The following is an 18281-nucleotide window of genomic DNA, read 5'->3' on the forward strand; positions in this document are numbered from 1 at the left end:
ATTCCTAGGTGGGGGCAACTGCTTGTGACTGTCCATATTAATTAGGGGGTGACCAGGAAGCCGAGCCTGAAGCCTTTGACAACCTAACGTGATTGTTTCTTACATATAGAAGCATTTTACCATATTGTATAGTTAGATCTAGGATGTTGGTTGGGATTGGGGTTGACAGGTAAAAATAAAATGTTCCCCCTTTAAAAATAATAGAACATAAACAGAAGGAAAGGAAAGGAAAAGAAAGATGTTCCCAGAAGCATTTTCACTGAACAGCTCATTTTCAGAGATAAATTACTGACATGAAGCAAGAGATACTGTGAGCTCTTCCCATTTGCATGGTAGTAGTATTCCGGGGAAACGCAGTATATATTAAAGCCTTGCAAATATATTTGGTGTTTATTATGTAAATCAGAGTTTAGTTTTTAGCTCAGATAATCATCTACATCAATGTCTGGAAAGACGTTCTAAAGTCACGTGGAATGCAAGACAATTCTTCATCGTGAGATGGGCCCAGGCCCTGCAAAATATCTAGCATCTGGCTCCTCCCAGGCTCCCCAATGCCAGCAGCACCTCCGTCAACCCTGTGACCCCCGGAAATACCACCCCCCAACATTTTAATCCCCTGGGGCTTTCCTACCTTCATGGTGACATGATCTGAAAGAACACAGTCGCCAGATGCAGTAGGGTGGGTGAGGACAGGGCTTGGCAATGGTTTCAAGGACCCCACCATTCTTCCCATGGGCATTTTTTTTTTAATTGAGTTATTCACATATCATAAAATTCATGCTTTGAAAGTGGTTTTTAGTATATTCACAAAGTTGTGCAACCCTCACCACTAACTCCAAAACATCTTTATCAGCCCAAAGCCTCGTACCTGTTAGCAGCCACTCCCATTCTCCCCTCCCCACGCCCTGGCAAGTTCTAATCCACTTTCCACCTCCATCCATCTGCCTACTCTGGACATTCCATATAAATGGAATCATATAACATGTGGCCTTTCATGTCTGTTTTTTTCACTTAAAACAATGTTTTTCAAGGTTCACCGATATTGTAGCATGGATCAGTACCTCATCCCATTGAATGGCTGAATAATATTTCATTATATGGATATACCACAACTCATTGGTTGATTCAGCCGTTGATGGACAGTTTGACCATTATGAATAGTGCTGCCATGAACATTTATGTATAATTTTTTGCGTGGACATATGTTTTCAATTTTCTTGGGTATACACCAAGTTGTTGCTGGGTCATATGGTAACTCTACAGTTAAATTTTTGACGACCTGCCTGTTTGTTTGGTTTTTTTTAAGTGATTACACTATTTTAAAATCCCACCAGCAAAGTATGAGGGTTCCAGTTTCTCTACATCCTCACCAGCACTTGTTACTGACAGTCTTTTGGAAAACAGCCACCCTAGTAAGTGTGAAGTAATGTCCCATTAGGGGTTTTGTTTACATTTCCCCAGTGACCAATGATGTAACACATCTTTCCAGGTACTTATTGGCTATTTGTATTTGTTCTTTGAGAAATGTCTGTTCAAGTCTGTTGCTCATTTTTAACTGGATCGCTCATCCTCTTGTTGAATTGTAAGAGTTCTTTATATATTCCTGCTACAAGTCCCTTATCAGATGTGTGATTTGCAAATTTTTCTCCCATTCTGTGGGTTGTCCTGATGATGCCTTCTGGAACACTAAAGTTTTTAATTTTTAATTTAATTTTGATGAAATCCAAAGTATCTCTTTTTCTTCAGTTGCAGTATGCCATGGACCTTTGAACCAGCTGTCCCAGCAGCCCCACCTCACAGGGCAAGGCCAGGGAATGGAGGCTGCCGTGATTTGAATGTGGGGCCACACCCTTCCAGCTTCAAAGCCTCTTGCTGGGATTCCATAAACAGGGTTTAATTTCTCTAGATAAAAAAACCTCTGTCCCTGCCCAAGTAAATAATGTCCCCAGAATGGGCAGCACCAACCCTACCAGTCATTCAAACCTTAGAGGCAACTACTACCCTCCCGGCCCTTTCTCAAAGAGCGAACCAAGCTGAGGGTATGGGGACCCTGAACCCCGAGTGGGCACCACGTGGGTCAAGGGACACCAGAGAGGCAAGCTGGACAGTGGGGAAGGCCAAGGTCACCGCTTTGCAGAGGGAAGTCATCACGAGCTGTGTCCTCCATGGGCCTCAGCTGGGAGCCCGCCCCTTCTCTACCTCAGGCCACGCTCGGGGTGCACAGCAAAGGGTCCTGCTAAAACGTAAAGATGTCTGCAGGCTGGGGACACATTCCTGGACAGCTGATGCTGGACTGCTCTGGGGAAATCAAGGAAATCCTGCAGCTGGGGAAATCGAGGCCCGGTGACACCAAGGCCCTTACAGCGAGTCCACACTTATCCTCCTGCTCCCCCTGCTGACCTCCAGTGAGCATGTTGGCCGGAATGAGGTTCGTGGGTCTCTGGCAACAGGCAGGGCCCGTGGGACATGAGCAGCTTGCTTGGGCAGAAGAGGCACAGAGAGGTCCATGTCCCAGCAGGTGAGCCCACTGACGGAGCAGAGCAGGGAAGCCTGAGCAGCACAAGGACGTGACCCCTTGGCAGGCAGGCGACTCACCTCTTTGGGACGACCCCACAAATCCCATTGTCTTAATAACAGTAACAGCGGCCGTTCCTTAGTGCTTCCTTGAGCGCCAGGTACCGTGCTCAGAAATGTACACGCACCACGGCACGGATCCTCCCGACAACCCCACGAGACCCACAGTAAGTTTCTTCCACGAGGACACCGAGACTAGAAGAGGTTAAGTGACTTGCCCATGATCGCGAATCGTAAGAGCTGAGCAGGCTTTCAAACCCAAGCCCTCCAGCTCCAAAGTCAGTGCTCATAATGGCCATACCTCCTGGGTTCCGGAGACCCTGGAGTTCTCAGCTCTCCAGTTGAAGATCCTCCCCTGAGTGAATGGGTGGGCTGCTACCCTTAGCCGGCTTCATCAAGCTGAGCTTGGCTCTGGCGCCATCAGAACCCTAGTCGGTTCCCCCAGGGAAACCTGGGCTCTCCTCTGGTGTCACAGCGCCCCCTGCTGCTCACTCCCACTCTCTTCTGCAAGAATCTCTTAACTGCCAAAGGGCCACCTGCTAACAGAGGCTCTGGGGGTTCCCTATCCTCTTAAAGGTCCTCCGGGGGCCTGGAGCAAAGCAGGGAGAAAATATGCATGTTTGTTTCTGGATGCTGAGGTCGGCCCCGGGGCCCCAAATCCCTCTAGCTTGCCACCCTCCCGTCACAGAGCAGGCAAGAGGAGCCTCCACACACTGGAGGTCAGCGACCCCACTCCAGCTCTTCACATTCCTGCAGACGTGTGTAAACCGAGTCTCGGTTCCCTCATCTGCCAACGGGAGACAGAATTGCCTACTTCCCTCCAGCACCCCATACTGAGCTCCTCCCCTTCCTGAGCCTCAGCTTCCTCATCTCCTGATGTTTCTTGGGTACCTGGCCTTCACCTGCATTACCTCATTCAATCATCACGGTAATACACGAGGTGGGATAAGGAAATCGAGGCTCAGAGGAGTCAGACAAGTTGCCTGAAGTCACACAGCTGGCAGTATCTGGAGCCAGGATTCCAACCCAAGCAGCCTGGCTCCAGACGCCCGGCTCATAACCACCATGTCACAGTGTCGTCCAGGGGCAAGATGCCTTATACACTATGAAATGTGCAGACTTGGCATGGGTCTGGGCAGATGCGAAGGAGGAAGAAATTAGAAAAATTAGTAATTAGAGGAATAAGGCCACAGTGAGAAGACTCCTGGGCTTGCATCCATCTTGGCAGACTTCCTGGAGGAGGTGGGGGCTGAGCCAAATCTCTCGGTGTTACAGGGTCCAGTGGTCAGAAGGACTGGAGGAAAAGGGCCTGCCTGTCCGCCATTTGCCCATCCGGAAAGGAGGGGTTCCCAACTTCACAGGAACCTCGAGAGAACAGGCATGAGGGATCGTCACACTAATAAACACATTTGCTGGGTATCTATATGGACCAGGCACAGTACTGAGTGCTTCACGTGGATCATCTTTTTTAATCTCCCAAGAGCCCTGTGGGTTAGGAACCATTAATACGGCCCCTTGACACTTGAAGAAACTGGACTTTCCGAGACTTTGAGTATCTTTCCTGAGTCCTCACAACAACCAAGAGGAGAAGGCAGGATTTGAACCCAAGTAGCCTGACTCCATGCCCTGTGCTACACGCCCAAGTCATAGAGCTACACTTTCCCCAGGAAGAAAGCCTCTGGCAGCAATCCTCACTCTCCTGCCATCTCCGTGTGGGCATCCTTCCTAGATGTTCCTCCGGGTGACTTTGCTCTTGGCTGAAGCAAAACAAGGAGAAGGGGAAAGCCTTCCTTTCTCCCGTGTCCCAGCATCCAGAAGGTGTCAAATGGAGGATACTCCCAGAATGAAATGTTCTTGCTTGGGGAAGGATAGATTATCTATGTCTCTGGCGCCCCCTGCTGCCCCAACAGAGAACTTCATGAGATGGCCTCGCTAGGGGATCACCCCAGTGCAGGCAGGCAAAGGGGGTCAGGAGCAGGCTTCTGACAAGCCATCTGTGAAGAAGGACCAGGTTGTCATTGTGGTTTTTTTTTAACTTCCAGTCTGTCGCAGACTAAGACTTTTTGTAAGATGCAATACAAATGAATTAGGGGAAAAAATGAAATGCGGCTTAAATATTACAGGCAGCCATGTCAAATTTCTATAAAAGCTTCTCAGTGTGACTCTCAAGTTCACAGTTCTCTAAGAATTTCCTGGGCCTGTCTTCAGGTGACAATGGTCTGTGAGCCAGCATGGGCCCAGGGATCTCAGTTTGAGTAGCACTGGTCCAAAGGGCCACTGGGCAAGGCCGGCCCAAGATCAATGGCTAGCTAAAAGGAATCCACCCCCTGAGGCACTGCCTCAGTGGACAGCAAGGGTTCCTGTGCCATTCAGAGACTGCTAACACTGTTAGCTGCTGCTAACTTGGGGGACAGCTCTACACCTGCAGTTGGGAAAGAAGGAGTAGCCTTGGCCTAAGAGAGCCCCAGGGACAGCGTCCCAAAGAGGGTGTGCAGAAGCCAGGCCCTGGACTCTGCCCTCCCCATCTGTAAGCAGGAAGGTGAGCCTTTCTGAGCCAAGGAAACCTCTGGAAATAGCTCTATCCTCTAACAAGCTGGGAGGTTGGGGGGTGGAGGTCTGATGTTAGACCAGGATGGTGGATGCCCTGGTTTCTAGTCCAAATCACCTCCCCACTCGGAGTTTCCTCTTCCACAAATGTTAAAAATGAGGGGATCCAGGGGCACCTGGGTGGCTCAGTCGGTTAAGCGTCTGCCTTCAGCTCAGGTCATGATCCCATGGTCCTGGGATCGAGCCCCGCATCGGGCTCCCTGCTCAGCGGGAAGCCTGCTTCTCCCTCTCCCACTCCCCCTGCTTGTTTCTCTCTTTCGCTGTGTCTCTCTCTGTCAAATAAGTAAAGTCTTTAAAAAATAATAATAATAAAAAAATGAGGGGATCGGATTGTCTCTGAGGTCCCTTCTAAATCCAGCATGCTGTGCTTGTCCTGGAAGATCTACCGCCTGCACTCGGCAGGGGAGGGCAGGGAGCGCAGCAAGGCTAATGCACAGCCAGGAGGAGAAAGCAGAGTGGAATGGAAATGCATGGGTTGTGCATTACAGGCTGTCCCCAGGGCTCCTTGAGGACAAGGGTGATCCAGGGCCAGGGAGACCAGACCTGGCTTCTGGGCGGTACCTTGGAGGGCAGAGGTGTGGCGGATCAGCTGGGCAGAGGCATTTGCTGGAACTGAAGGAGCACTTGAGGGAGGGGAAAACAGCTCTTTCCACGTTAGCTAGTGGCCACACACAGCCACACTCATCTTGTCACCAACCCCCCCCCCACCAGCACCCCCCACCACTCTCGGGCCCCGCTTGAAAGAGAGCAAACAGCCACGGAGCAAGGAGCCAGCTTCCCACCCATTCCCAGCCAAGGTGAACAGGCTGTGAGTTTGTTGACAGAGAAAAAAGTCATCAATTTTTCATTACCCAGTGAAGGCAACAGAATGTCTCGGGATGTCAACAGTTTCCAGGCAACAAAGACAAACCAAATACACAGTCCCCTCACCTAAAAAGATGTTTCCTTTACAAGCATCAGCTTGGATGGGGAGCCGGGGGAAGACGAGAGGCTGAGGCAGGTGAGATCACTTGGCAGGCGCAGGGCCAGATTCATCCAGACGTCGGGGGTTTGTGGCTGTCTCCAGTGACCCTGTTAGCAGATCTTGTCAGACTATGACTCAAGCTGAGCCTGCTTTTGGAAGCATTCAGGCCCAAGACGTCAGAGCAAGACCCAAGAGATCAGCTGGTGTCGCTTATTCATCCCTTCATTCAAAACAAACATTTTGAGGATTCTTAGGGCCTTGCACTCAGGCCTGGGGCCCAGTCTAGCTGCGGCGATGTGTCCGTAGACCACTTCACCTCACCCTACAGATAAGAAAACTCAGAGCCAGAGAGAAGAAATGACTGTCCCAAGATGACGCAACCACGTGTAGGCCGAGCTGTCCTTGAACCCACAGCTGAAGGCGCTCTGCAGCTGTGCCATGGTCCCCAGCAGGCTCAGGACTGGGCTCTTGGCAGGGGGCCCACCAAGTGGCTGGCCCAGAAAGAGGCTGGTCCAGAATCAACACAGGAAGCTTTCTAGAGACCCCTAACAAAAGTGTTCAGATATCGAATCTAAAAACTAAAAGGAGATCATTAGAATCTCTTGTGGTGGGTATATTATTGTGATTTTTAACTCTCAAGGTGGTTCTAACCAAAACAGGAAGGATGGCCCTTTCCGGAGCACTTTGTCAGGCCTGCAGGCCTCCAGGATGTCTCCTTGTGTTTGCATTGACATTTCCCAGTGAATGTCAATGACGACTCAAGAATAAGTCAACACAGGTCCTCACAATAAATGCCAAAGCTTGTTAGCAGAGTAAACCGTGTGCTTAGCCTGTCTTAAAAGAATCTTTGCTGAGTAAACAGAAGGAAGGCTTTCCTTGAGAGCAAACAGAGCAAGGAGCTGGGTGCGCCCCTCCGGAGGGCTGGTAGGTGACTCCACTGGCGGACGCTGTAGAGACATCTTCAAGGGGGGCCGCGAGGTCAGGGGGCTTATCTAATGTCACACAGCCCCTTCAAGCAGAACAGACCTCTCTCCCCAACAGCCTCTGATCCTTCAAGGAGCCACCTCTCTTGGGAAGGAGGCAGAAACCAAGACTCAAAGTAGAACCTAGAGATGCATCTCCTTTGCTCAGAGATGTCAAGGAACTCATGTCTTAACCTCCCCAGGACCATTTTTTATTTTTAAACACGATTACAATGAAAGGTAGCCCTAATGGTGGCTCGTCAGAAGGCAGTGGGAAAGATGTTTTTGGTCCAAATGGGCTACCAGCTTTCTGTCTCAATATTATCCTTGGTGGTAGTGGATAAGGAAATGATCCTTAATAGCTGCTGATCTTTAGCTCACAACTTACCACTTCCTTCTTGGCCTTATTTACATGAGCTTCTCATTTTCCCAAGTAAAGACACATTACGGTCTGAAATCTTTGACCCATAAACTTGTTAGTCTCAAAAACCCAAGTGCAACCACTGACTTAAAATCATCTCAGATAGCTTTTCACCAAAAAGAACCCCTCAAATATTCCACTTTCCATTTAATTTATGGATTCCTTGCCTCTTTCTTGAAAGAATAAAAGAGCGTAGATCAAAGTATAAATATGCAGCGAAATCATTAAAAGAGCCACACACAAAAATTTTTTTTTAATTAGCACCAAGTAAACAAGGAGGAAACATTACCCATCTTGGGTCAATTTAACTGCTGAGAATAGGCATCCAGCCTGGCACTGTTCCTCAGTAGCTGAGACGGAGGGGCAAGCGTGGTAAGTCACAGAGCTCTTGTTATGATAAAAGAGGCATGGCTACCAATTCCTCAGAGGATACAAACTTTCTCTTGGCCCTAAATTTTTAAAAGAATTTTCACATGAGACCTTGTAACAACAAAACAGCCTCCACAAGTTTTATGGCAAAAGCAGAAGTGGTTTTCATGTGGCTGTTTCTTCCAACAACCTTGGAGGAAAGCCAAGGGCACGCCAGATAACACAGCAGCTCAGCAACGTGCTTCTTTGTTTTTCGACAAGAAATGAACTTGAGCACGTTAAGAAGAAAAGTCAAATGTTCTAAGTAAATTACACAGGAGGCATGACCATATTAAATAAAGTGCACTTGGTTTCCTCTTGGCGGAGTCACTGGTGGGCATACAAACAAGCCTCTCCTTCCTGAGGTGGGGACTCACTTGCTCACCCCTGGGCCAACAGCCCACCACCCCAGCCGGCTTGACTCACACACCCCACCCAGCCCAGGCGTGCTCTGGTAAGAAAAAGCCGACTTATCTAAGTAGCCAGTCAGATGATTGGCCACTGTGGGGCAGCACTGAGCCAGCATCTGGAAAACAAACTTCCAAAAAATTCCCTTCGTAAGCAAAGCCATCCAGCATATATGCAATTCTACCAGTCCACTAAATCCATTAATCCTGAAAATCCCATATCTGGTTATTTCCACAAATATTTAAGGGTGGAAAAATAAAATAGCCCCTCCAATAGTAGAAATGTTTTCTGTGATTCTCTTTTTAACTTTTTAAGTGTCGATCCATCATACAAAACAGCAAAGAAATACGAACATTTTTTGAACAGGAACTGTGCTGAGTGTCTTACATGTACCATATCATGTAATTCTACAAAAATTCGATGAGGTAGGTGTCATCATTATCCTTATCATGTAAGTGAGGAAACTGAGGCACCCAGGGTTTAGACGACTAGCCTAAAGTCACACAGCCCTATTCAGTGGCAGAGTGGGATTTGAATTAATCCAGGTAGTGTGACAGAGAGCATTTAACCTACCTCCTTAAAGACCTGGGTATCTTAGAGCTGCAAGAGACATCTAGTCCACACTCCTCCCAGAAGCAGACATTGTATTCCCCATCCCAGCCTCAGGCTAATGGCCAGCAAAGTTTTTCCTTACTTTTCTTATTTTGAGCTAAAACTGTCTCCCAGTTGGTCAGAGTTCTTCCCTCCAGAGCTACATAAAATAAATTCAGTTTTCCTTCCTTTTTTTTTTTTTAAGATTTATTTATTTATTTATTTGACACACAGAGAGAGCACAAGCAGGGGGAGTGGCAGGCAGAGGGGGAGGGAGAAGCAGACTCCCCACTGAGCAGGGAGCCCCATGCGGGGCTCGATCCCAGGGACCTGAGCTGAAGGCAGATGCTTAACCAACTGAGACACCCAGGCGCCCCAAGTTCAGTTTTTCTTCTATATTGAAGCCCCTTCACTTTTTAAAAAAATTAACGATAGTGTTAACTGTTGCTCCCCAACCACCCCCTCTCAAAAAAAACCAGCCCTGTGGCAGGAATGGGTCATTATTCCTAATTTACAAATGTGCCCCATCCCATTCCTGCTGGTTAACAGCAAGTACTAGAATCTCCTGATGCAGAGGTGTAACAATAGATTAGTTGCTTTAATTGGCTAACCAGTGCCGGAGATGACAATGCCATTACCAAACCAGACTTAAAGGCTATTAAAAGTAATACGTGGTTGTGGTTTTTAAAAATCCAAGCAATATGGAATGGATAAACTGAAATGGAAAAATCTCACTCCCATCCTCCCAACCCTTCTCCTCAGAGGTAATCTTTTACCTTTTACTTGTTTTGTGTTTTTCTTCAACCCTTCCAGAATTTCCTTTACACATACAAACACGTGCATGTGAATCTTTCAGGGTCATATTACGTATACTGGTCTTCAACTTGCTTGTTTCATTTAACACCGTATTCTAGATCTCATTCAATAACAGCGCTCCTGTTAATAGCCACATGAAAGCTTCCTCACATGCAATTTTCTTCTCTTACAAAAATGCTTCATTGAAATTGTACATGCACTTTTGGATGGATTTCTACAAGTGAAATTCCTGGATGAAAGAGTACGTTTAATTCTGAGAGATGGGACCCAATCACCCTCCTTAAAAAGTGGCAGTAATTTACACTCCAACCAACAGTCCATTTTCCAAGTGTGGTCAACGGGGTTTATTATCCAACTGTTAAACCTTCCTTCAATATCTGAAGACAGTTACTAACTCAGTCATTCTTTCGGACCGTGTTTATCATGCACCCTGTACTTGTCAGGCACGTGAGCAGCTGGCTTTGCCCTAAACCAGGAGTTCCCAACGCTTCCCTCGCCCACACTCGGCCTTTAGCCCCGCCTCTCGCCCCGCCCTCCCAGACTCTTGCCCAGGGGGGCTGAAAACGCAGATCCCGGTCCCCCTTCGCCCGCCCCCCGGGTTTCGGTTCCGCGGCCTGTGAAGTGTGCAGGGGCCCAGGAAACTGGGTAGTTGTTGCTGTTTGTTTCATTCGGGTGTTTTGTTTTGTTTAACAGCTTCCCAGGTGACTCAGCTGGATGATGAGCAGCCAAAAGCAGAGCAAATCTCACTTCTTTCTCTGGGTGAGAACGCTTTCTGGAAATGAAGGTGCTGGGAAGAGTCAGTACCCACTTCCCTAAAGTAAAACAGGGAACCAGTTGGGGTCATATTAACTACTAAGGTCCAACCGCCCCTTCCGTCGAAAACCAGCCCTGGGACATTATTCCCAGTTACAAATATGGCCCATTCCTGCTGGTTAGCGAAAGTTCCGGAATCTCCCCGCAGGGGCGTTTCACAACGGACTAGTTGCTTTAGTTCACCAACCAACGCCCGAGCCCGGGAAGCCTCCCCTAAACCAGACTTAAAAGCTAGTTGTTGGAGGACCTGGGTGGCTCAGTCGTTAAGCGTCTGCCTTCGGCTCAGGTCATGATCCCAGCGTCCTGGGATCGAGCCCAGCATCGGGCTCCCAGCTCAGTGGGGGGCCTGCTTCTCCCTCTCCCGCTCCCCCTGCTTGTGTTCCCTCTTTCGCTGTGTCTCTCTCTGTCAAATAAATAAATAAAATCTTTTTTAAAAAAAATTTTTTTTTAAAGCTAGTTCTTGCGGGACCATGTTAATGAGCATGCGCAAAAGGCTCCGCGGACCCGCGCGCACGTCCCTAATGGACAATGGGCCTCGGTGCAATGGAGAAGTTCGGCTTCCCTCGCCCACACTCGGCCTTTAGCCCCGCCTCTCGCCCCGCCCTCCCAGCACGGACGTTGATTGGCGAACAGCGGCCTATAAAAGCTCGAGGGCGGGCGCACGATTCTCAGGCACCTGTGCGGGTTGAAGACCTTTTTTTCCCGGTACGTGAAGCCGAGGCGAGCAGAGGACCCTTCATCCGGCTGCCTGCCCTCCGTCTCCAAGCTCGTGCACCTTCTCCGTCATCCTAGACGACGTGGACGTGACAGGTCACTGTGTCCGGAAGGCAGTTTGCGGGCTCCGGGGCGCCACACCTTTGCTTCTGCTGCCTCACCGGCTGAGAATTCCCGGTTCGGCACTGAAGCCTGGCTCGGGCCGCAGCTGCGGAAATCTCCGGACGCCCCTGCTTTCCGTTCACGGAGCCGGGTCCCGCGGGTTCCCGCCTCGGGGCCTGACCGCCCACACCTGTACCTGGCAACCTGGAAGATGCGTATTAAGTGGGGAATGAATGAACGAATGAAGCTTGCGGTGGGGGCAGGCCTGGGTTTGTGCCCCTGTACGGCCTGCTACAATGATAAGACCATTCGCTGGTCCGGAGACTTGGGTTCCAGTTCTGGCTGTCCCATTCCCTGCTGCTGAGCAAGGTCCTCCTCCGCTCTGGGCCCCGAATTCCTCACGTGTAAAAGGAGAGGGTTGGACAATGGGATGAATGCATATCGAACACCAACAATGAGCCAGACATTGTGATAAGTATTGGGGATACAGGTGAGCAACACAGCCCCAACCCCCGAGCTTACTGTACGGAGGAGAAAGATACTGAACAAACTCTCACAAACGCCTAATTACACATCTACTCTAAGCAGCCTAAGACAGGGAACTTTCAGCAGAGAATTTAATACAGCCTGGGGTGGGCTTCTGAAAGCTTGAAGGAATAGAATTAACTGGGGTAGGTGGTCAGTGGCCTGGCGATAGTGGGGAACAGCAAGTGCGAAGATATGAAAGGTGAAACATGCACATTTTTTTTTCATTGTAATTGGATGTCCTAATAACCCTCAAAGTATACAAGCCAGAGGAGTGGAAGCTCTGGTGAGTTAAATGGAATAGAAGTTGGAGGGTTCTTTGGAAGCCCCTATTTGAGCAATCCTGTGAAAATACGCAATGGCCCCTGACCCCGTGTCCTGATATAAGTGTTCTGGAAGATTGTTCAATCAGACCTAACAGCTCAGGTTCGTGATGCAGGCTGTGTGGCCTCTGCAATCTGACTCTGAGGGGCATCTCCTGGCTGCTTCAGAAGAACTAAAAATACCAACGCTCTCTTGAAAGTGGCCCATTCTACCTCGAGCTGAATTATCCAGGCTTCTTTGCAAAGATAAGAAGATGGAGAAGAGGCTTGTACGGTGACAGAAAAAAATCAAAGGCTCACCACCGAACCTTACAAAAGTGCACATATGGAGGGGACGCTGTGTCGTGGTAGAAATACTGGAGACAACAGAGGTGGCAGGCCCAGCTTTGCCTTCCATTAGCTGTGCAAACCTGGCAGGCACTCAGACTCTGAGCACCAGTCTGGTGTGTGACTAGGGCAAATTCCGTGCTCTTGACATGGTCAAGTTCAGAATGGGAAAACCCGTGAAAGTTATTTCTAAATTATAAAGCACTATGCAACCAAACCCATAGGCACCTGGCTCACGTTGTTCCCTCAGAATTTTACTGAATATGCTCCTTCAAATTATGGGGAGAAAGGATTCGACATATTTTATTTGAATTTGTAGCAATATACCAAGTTGTTTTGTTGCATAAATATTTTGAATTCTTTCATTTTAATTAGAGTGTTTCTCTTTTCCAAAAGGTGGTTTTAGAATTTCATGTGTGGTTCTCTCATTTTTAGAAGAAAGAAGAAAAAAAAAAAGAGTAAAACTGTTGACAGGAGCTTTGGATTTTTTTTTTATCCCATTGTGTAACACATTCAGTGACAATATGGATTTTTTTAAAAATTGTTGTTCTTAGATGGTTTGTCAGCAAGTCTGTTCCTAAAATTCTCCCCTACACCTAATCCTGGCATCTTGCTGATGCAAGATTATAAAAGGAGTGAGTGAGCCAGCCACGGACCTGGGTATGCTTTCCTTGTGGCCGCCACAGGAGTGAGTTGAACAGAATCTTAGGAACAACGGAACTTATTAAACAAAGTAGAGAGTATGTTTGGTGAACAATCAGTAGCGCAAAACCAGTCATGAGAAACCAAACTTGCTGCCTGATTGCGAAGGACTGGCAGGGAGAGGTCTGAAGAGCACAAGGCTTAGGCTTGCTGGACCTAGGGATTCTCAGAACTGTGTTCTTTGTACCTTACACAGAAGGGAAATGGCATCTACATACCAGCGAGCATTGATGGGCAAGTTCATTCCCCAATATAAACTAGATATTCCCATTTTGCAAAGAATAAATAAAGGGTCAGGAGAACTAAAAGGGGAGTGGAACTGGGCAGACTTTTTAATTCAGTATCAAATGAATAAAAGGTTAGCATTTCTACATGTATAAGTGGGTCTCCTACTTTATCAGATCATTCTTTGGAAAGGTTTTAGCTCTATTTAGATTTTTTACTACGTTAAAAGATTTCTTTTCAAAAGCTGGGCCCACCCATGAGGCCATGTTAACACTTGAGTCTTGCTATAGTGAACATTTGTCACTGTATAGTTTGGGTAACCGAACTTGGTATTTATATCCCAATTTACCACTTAATTTTCAGCTGTTCTAGATGCTGTTTTCCTTTATCTTCTAGTTAAGTGTTCTTTTTAATCTGTTCAAAATATTTCCTTGGCCAAGTGTCCATATTCCCTCCTCACACTTAAGTGCTCACCGACTGCAAGGAATTCCTGTTATCTCAGAACTGTCTAAAACCCAGTGAGGCAGGTCTATCGTTATAGATGAGTAAACTGATGCAGGAGGGGAAAAGGGAGCAGCGGTACGGGGAAAGATGCTAAGAGCAGGTTTAGCAGAGCCTGGTCTGAATCCTTCTACCCATTTACTAGTCTTTACCTCATGTTAACCTCTGAGCTCCCACTGACCCATCTGTGACATGGGGTTACCATGGGATTGTTGTGCAGAATGACAGGACACGCTAGAGATCAGCACAGCATTGGCTGTTAGCTGATAGATGAAGATAAGGAGGAAAAACACTTAAATGTGGGCGTATATCAAGCTTTAGGTAAGCTCTTCACCGGCCGGGCTTGAACTCATGACCCCAAGGTCAGAGTTGCATGCTCTACCAAACCAGCTAAGCGCCTCACAATCGCTTTATGACCCTTTCCTCCCGTGCACAAAGGACTCATCTCTAATACATGAGAACTCCAAAATTTGAATGACAGTAACATCTATGTACTACTATTCATTGCACTTCCTCAAGGTCCTAAATTGATCATCCCTTACCTTTCTTGTCTAATCCATCTTATTTTTGAGCTTTAGGAAAAGGGTAGTGTGCTGTATGCAGTTTACCAGGACTTGTTCTTTATCTAACCTTACTTTTAATAATTCCTCTATACCCAGAGCTCATTTTCAGGGCTGATAATTTAGGATCATTTGTTTTCTGATTGATGGAACTTTGAGATTTTTGCTATCTTTTAAGTACTACTTTAAACATTCCCAAAAATGCACCGACGTCCATAATGTAGGGTTGTTCAATTCTGTAAGGTACACCAGCCATTAACCCATGTGGTTCTAAAACTTAACACTAATGGTCTTATACACTGGACAGCTGGGGCTAGGAATCCTGCTTTTCACCAACTCCTGATCTCCTCTATTAAATGGAGACAGAGCAAAGGGCAAGATGTCCAGGTGCCTGGCACCTAACAGATGCTCTGAAGACAAAGTAATCATATTTTATAAATCCAAATCTTAGGGTCCCCTGGCATTTTGAAGTGAACTAGTCTCCACACCAGTGCTCAGCCTGCCCCCTTCCCCAAACCCTACTTTGTTAGTGTCAAATACAGGTTTGAATTTTGGTGTTAGCCTTTGTGTAAATAAGGACCCAAACCTGATTTTTGAGAGTGAGAGCGAGAGATCAGAGGGAGAGGGAGCAGCAGACTTGCCACGGAGCAGGGAGCCCGATGTGGGGCTCAATCCCGGGACCCTAAGACCATGACCTGAGCCCAAGGCAGACGCTTAACTAAGCCACCCAGGTGCCCCATCAAACCTGAGTTTACACCACTCCTTCAGTATTGCTGAATTATAAGCCCAGGGACATAGCAGTATTCTACCTCTGATGGCTCAGCACAGCTCAAAAATTTGTAGCCAGGATTCTACTTGGGATTTTTAAGAGGCCTTGATTATACCACCACCGCTGCTTCTTATTCCTGTCAAGGGGACAAACCCTGTCATCGTGAACTCACACAGGTGACCCCGACAAGGCATTTGCTCTGATCCTTCTCCCACCTCTCCATGCAGTTCTAGATGCAATTATTAGGTACATTCTTGGCACAGAAGTGGCTGGTGTACTATTTCTCACCATGAGATGGTGGCAGGGGGAAAAAAACTCAGCTGGTGTCATACCAGAAAAGGCTGAAAACCAGTGTTGCAGAAGGGAGATCATCCATACATAGTACATTCCCAAATAAATGGCAAAACCAACAGCAACCAAGAGTTCAGCTTTTTATTGAGCAGCTTATAGAAGAGGTTTAGTCAAAAAGACCAAAGCCCATGTCATCATCGGACTCCTCAGATTCTTCCTTCTTTGCTTCCACTTTCTTCTCCTCAGCTAAAAAACAGAAAGTCAATCACAGCTGCTCAGTATTTTAAACTCCAAAGAGCTCCAGGCCCTTCAACTTACATGGTTAAAAATACCCTAGCCTTCTTTCCAACTATGTCCGAGTTTAGGATTTCTACACATCATCTACTCTTAGCAAATTAAGTATTATAGGCAACACTGTTCTTCATCTCCACTCCTCCCTCCAATACCAAAAAAAAAAAAAAAGGTCTACCTGGGGCAGCAGCAGTGGAAGGAGCAGGACCTCCAGCTGGCGCAGCACCAGCTGCTGGGGCAGGTCCACCAGCTCCTACATTGCAGATGAGGCTCCCAATGTTGACGTTGGCCAGGGCCTGCAACACACATGCATACAACAGATCACACTCAGTTCTGGCCTTTTGTTATGGTACCAACCCCCTTTTGAACGGACAGTAAGCAATTCCCAACACTATTACTGTTCTTCCTTCTTCGCTAGAGTCTGCCAGTGACATTTTGTCTTCTGCTTGGATTAGACATAGATAGGGCCACACAGCTATGTTAAAAATTAATCACACACACAAAACTACTCAAGCTTTAAATCTTGAGTATTGCATTGCGATACTTAAGTAGCAAGGCAGAATAACTAACTGAATTTCTTCCTTTTATAGATGAGAAACTGGCCCACAAAAGCTGGCTTAAGTTGTTGGCAAAAAACTCAAGCTTCCTTAAACACTCAAACCAGGATTCTTTCCACAGTTCCAAATTTTTTAACAGTGAATTCAATTTTTCAGACTGCTAAGTCCAGGGACTTTATTAAAGGCACAATGTTTTCAATCATTCAAGTCTTTGGACACAACCTGAAGAGATGAAGCTAAAAGCCACTTACCAAAGATTAAGTAACATATACAACAGAAAAGGGAGCCAGTGCCAAGTTCCTTGGGTAGGAATCTTGTCTTCATTAGTCTTTTTAGGTATCCCAACAAATAGTAAATGGTCAATGAAAGGCCACTACACCCAACTTCCATGAAATCAGAAGGAAGGATCTCCTTGGAACGGCATGGGTGGTGGTATCCCCTGGGTGACCCTTTTAAGGAGGAGTCATTTGGTGCATATGTCATATATACATATACATACACGTACAAATATATGTGTGTGCCATGGTTTCAGAACAGAAGGAAAGAGAAACCAGATTGAAATCAAGGAAAAGACAAGATAAACTTTAATTAGGTTCTAGAAATGGAGCTATGAAGAAATAGAACTTAAAAAAGGTCCAGTGGAATACGGCACCTTCCAGTCTTTTTCGCGTTACGTGAGCACCTGACTTAATAAATCAGTAATGTCCCCAAATTTGCTTCTCCAAATCACTTTGCTGCCACCACCTTACCTTTGCAAACAAGCCAGGCCAGAAAGGTTCAACATTCACACCCGCTGCTTTAATGAGGGCATTGATCTTATCCTCCTAAAAAAGATGAAACAGCAATCCATCAGAGCAAAGTGTAGTTTTCGTAAACGTCTCCAAAATACTGCAACTGACAGTAAATCACTCAAAACGTGTGTACAAAACCATGTTTAACCATTTCGAATACTCTATCTGTATTTCACGTATGCTTATTTAAAACGACCATTTCTTACTCCTACGATTACCACGAGCAAGTGAAATGCATCCGGCTCCTGTGTGCCAGGCACCTTGCAAGGCGGCGAGCCCATCGCTGCCATTTCGCAGGCTGGGACCTGCCCAAGTCACGCCGCTATTTTAAGTTACGAGACAGGCCGGGAGGTGGAGCAAGCTAACGTGCTCTCCACATCACGCAGCCTGGCCCAACAAGACCTACCAGGACCACCACAGGAATTCCAGGCCATCACACCAAAGAGGAATAGTGACCTAGAGGGTGAGGATGCCCACACGCCGCGGAAGTTTCGCTAAAGCAAGCTTCCAAAGCCGGAGCGCGCAGCCCAAGTGTACTCCAGTCCCCCAGGAAGCTGCAGCACGTGGCCGGGGCCCCAGGCCGCCCCGCACGTGCGCCCGCCCGCCGCGAATGTCGATGGCCGCGGCTCCCGCCGGAAGGGCCTGGCAGGGAGGCCCGGCACGCGGAGAAAAACGGCCGCCCGCAGGCCGACCCCGCCGCCGGCCCGGGCCCGCACTCACCGTGACCGTCACCTCATCGTCGTGCAGGATGAGGGCCGAGTAGATGCAGGCGAGCTCCGAGACGGAGGCCATAGTGCTGGCGAGTGCTGAGCGGACGCTGCCGGGCACGGTGCTAGTCGCCGGATGAAGTGAGGGCCTCACCCCAACGCGGCCTTAGCTTCCTCGGAAGGACCGAGCACCTTAGCGGCAGCTGAGGAAAGGAGGTCCCGCGCCTGCGCGCAGCCTCTTATACTGGTCACGCGGACCAATCGGTGCCCCGCGCCTGGCGGAAGAGGCGGAGCGAGAACCGCCCGCACCGACCACTGTTGGCGCCTGCGCA

General features: G+C 47.8%; 1 protein-coding gene across 1 annotated transcript; it reads right to left on the minus strand.

The window, feature by feature from the left end:
* Window positions 1–15730: 15730 nt before the first annotated feature.
* RPLP1 (ribosomal protein lateral stalk subunit P1) lies at window positions 15731–18184 on the minus strand. Its single transcript, XM_045899783.1, has 4 exons — window positions 17963–18184; window positions 17201–17275; window positions 16073–16190; window positions 15731–15849 (listed from the first exon to the last, which is right to left on the minus strand). Exons 1-4 carry the CDS (start codon window positions 18032–18034, stop codon window positions 15770–15772), a joined length of 345 nt encoding a protein of 114 aa, XP_045755739.1. The 5' UTR covers window positions 18035–18184; the 3' UTR covers window positions 15731–15769.
* Between the last annotated feature and the right edge of the window lie 97 nt (window positions 18185–18281).

This window comes from Mirounga angustirostris, unplaced genomic scaffold (genome assembly GCF_029215605.1).
Source record: "Mirounga angustirostris isolate CCGP_5_RB_7025 unplaced genomic scaffold, mMirAng1.0.hap1 SCAF_9, whole genome shotgun sequence".
In the NCBI taxonomy this organism is placed as follows: domain Eukaryota; kingdom Metazoa; phylum Chordata; class Mammalia; order Carnivora; family Phocidae; genus Mirounga; species Mirounga angustirostris.

Excerpts from the sequence above, each read along its gene's own strand:
- RPLP1 (XM_045899783.1), bottom strand. The coding sequence starts at position 18,034 with ATGGCCTCCGTCTCGGAGCTCGCCTGCATCTACTCGGCCCTCATCCTG. Across the intron at positions 16,191-17,200 it reads GGCCTGGCTTGTTTGCAAAG|GCCCTGGCCAACGTCAACAT; the intron begins GTAAGGTGGTGG and ends TGTGTGTTGCAG. Across the intron at positions 15,850-16,072 it reads TTCCACTGCTGCTGCCCCAG|CTGAGGAGAAGAAAGTGGAA; the intron begins GTAGACCTTTTT and ends TCTGTTTTTTAG.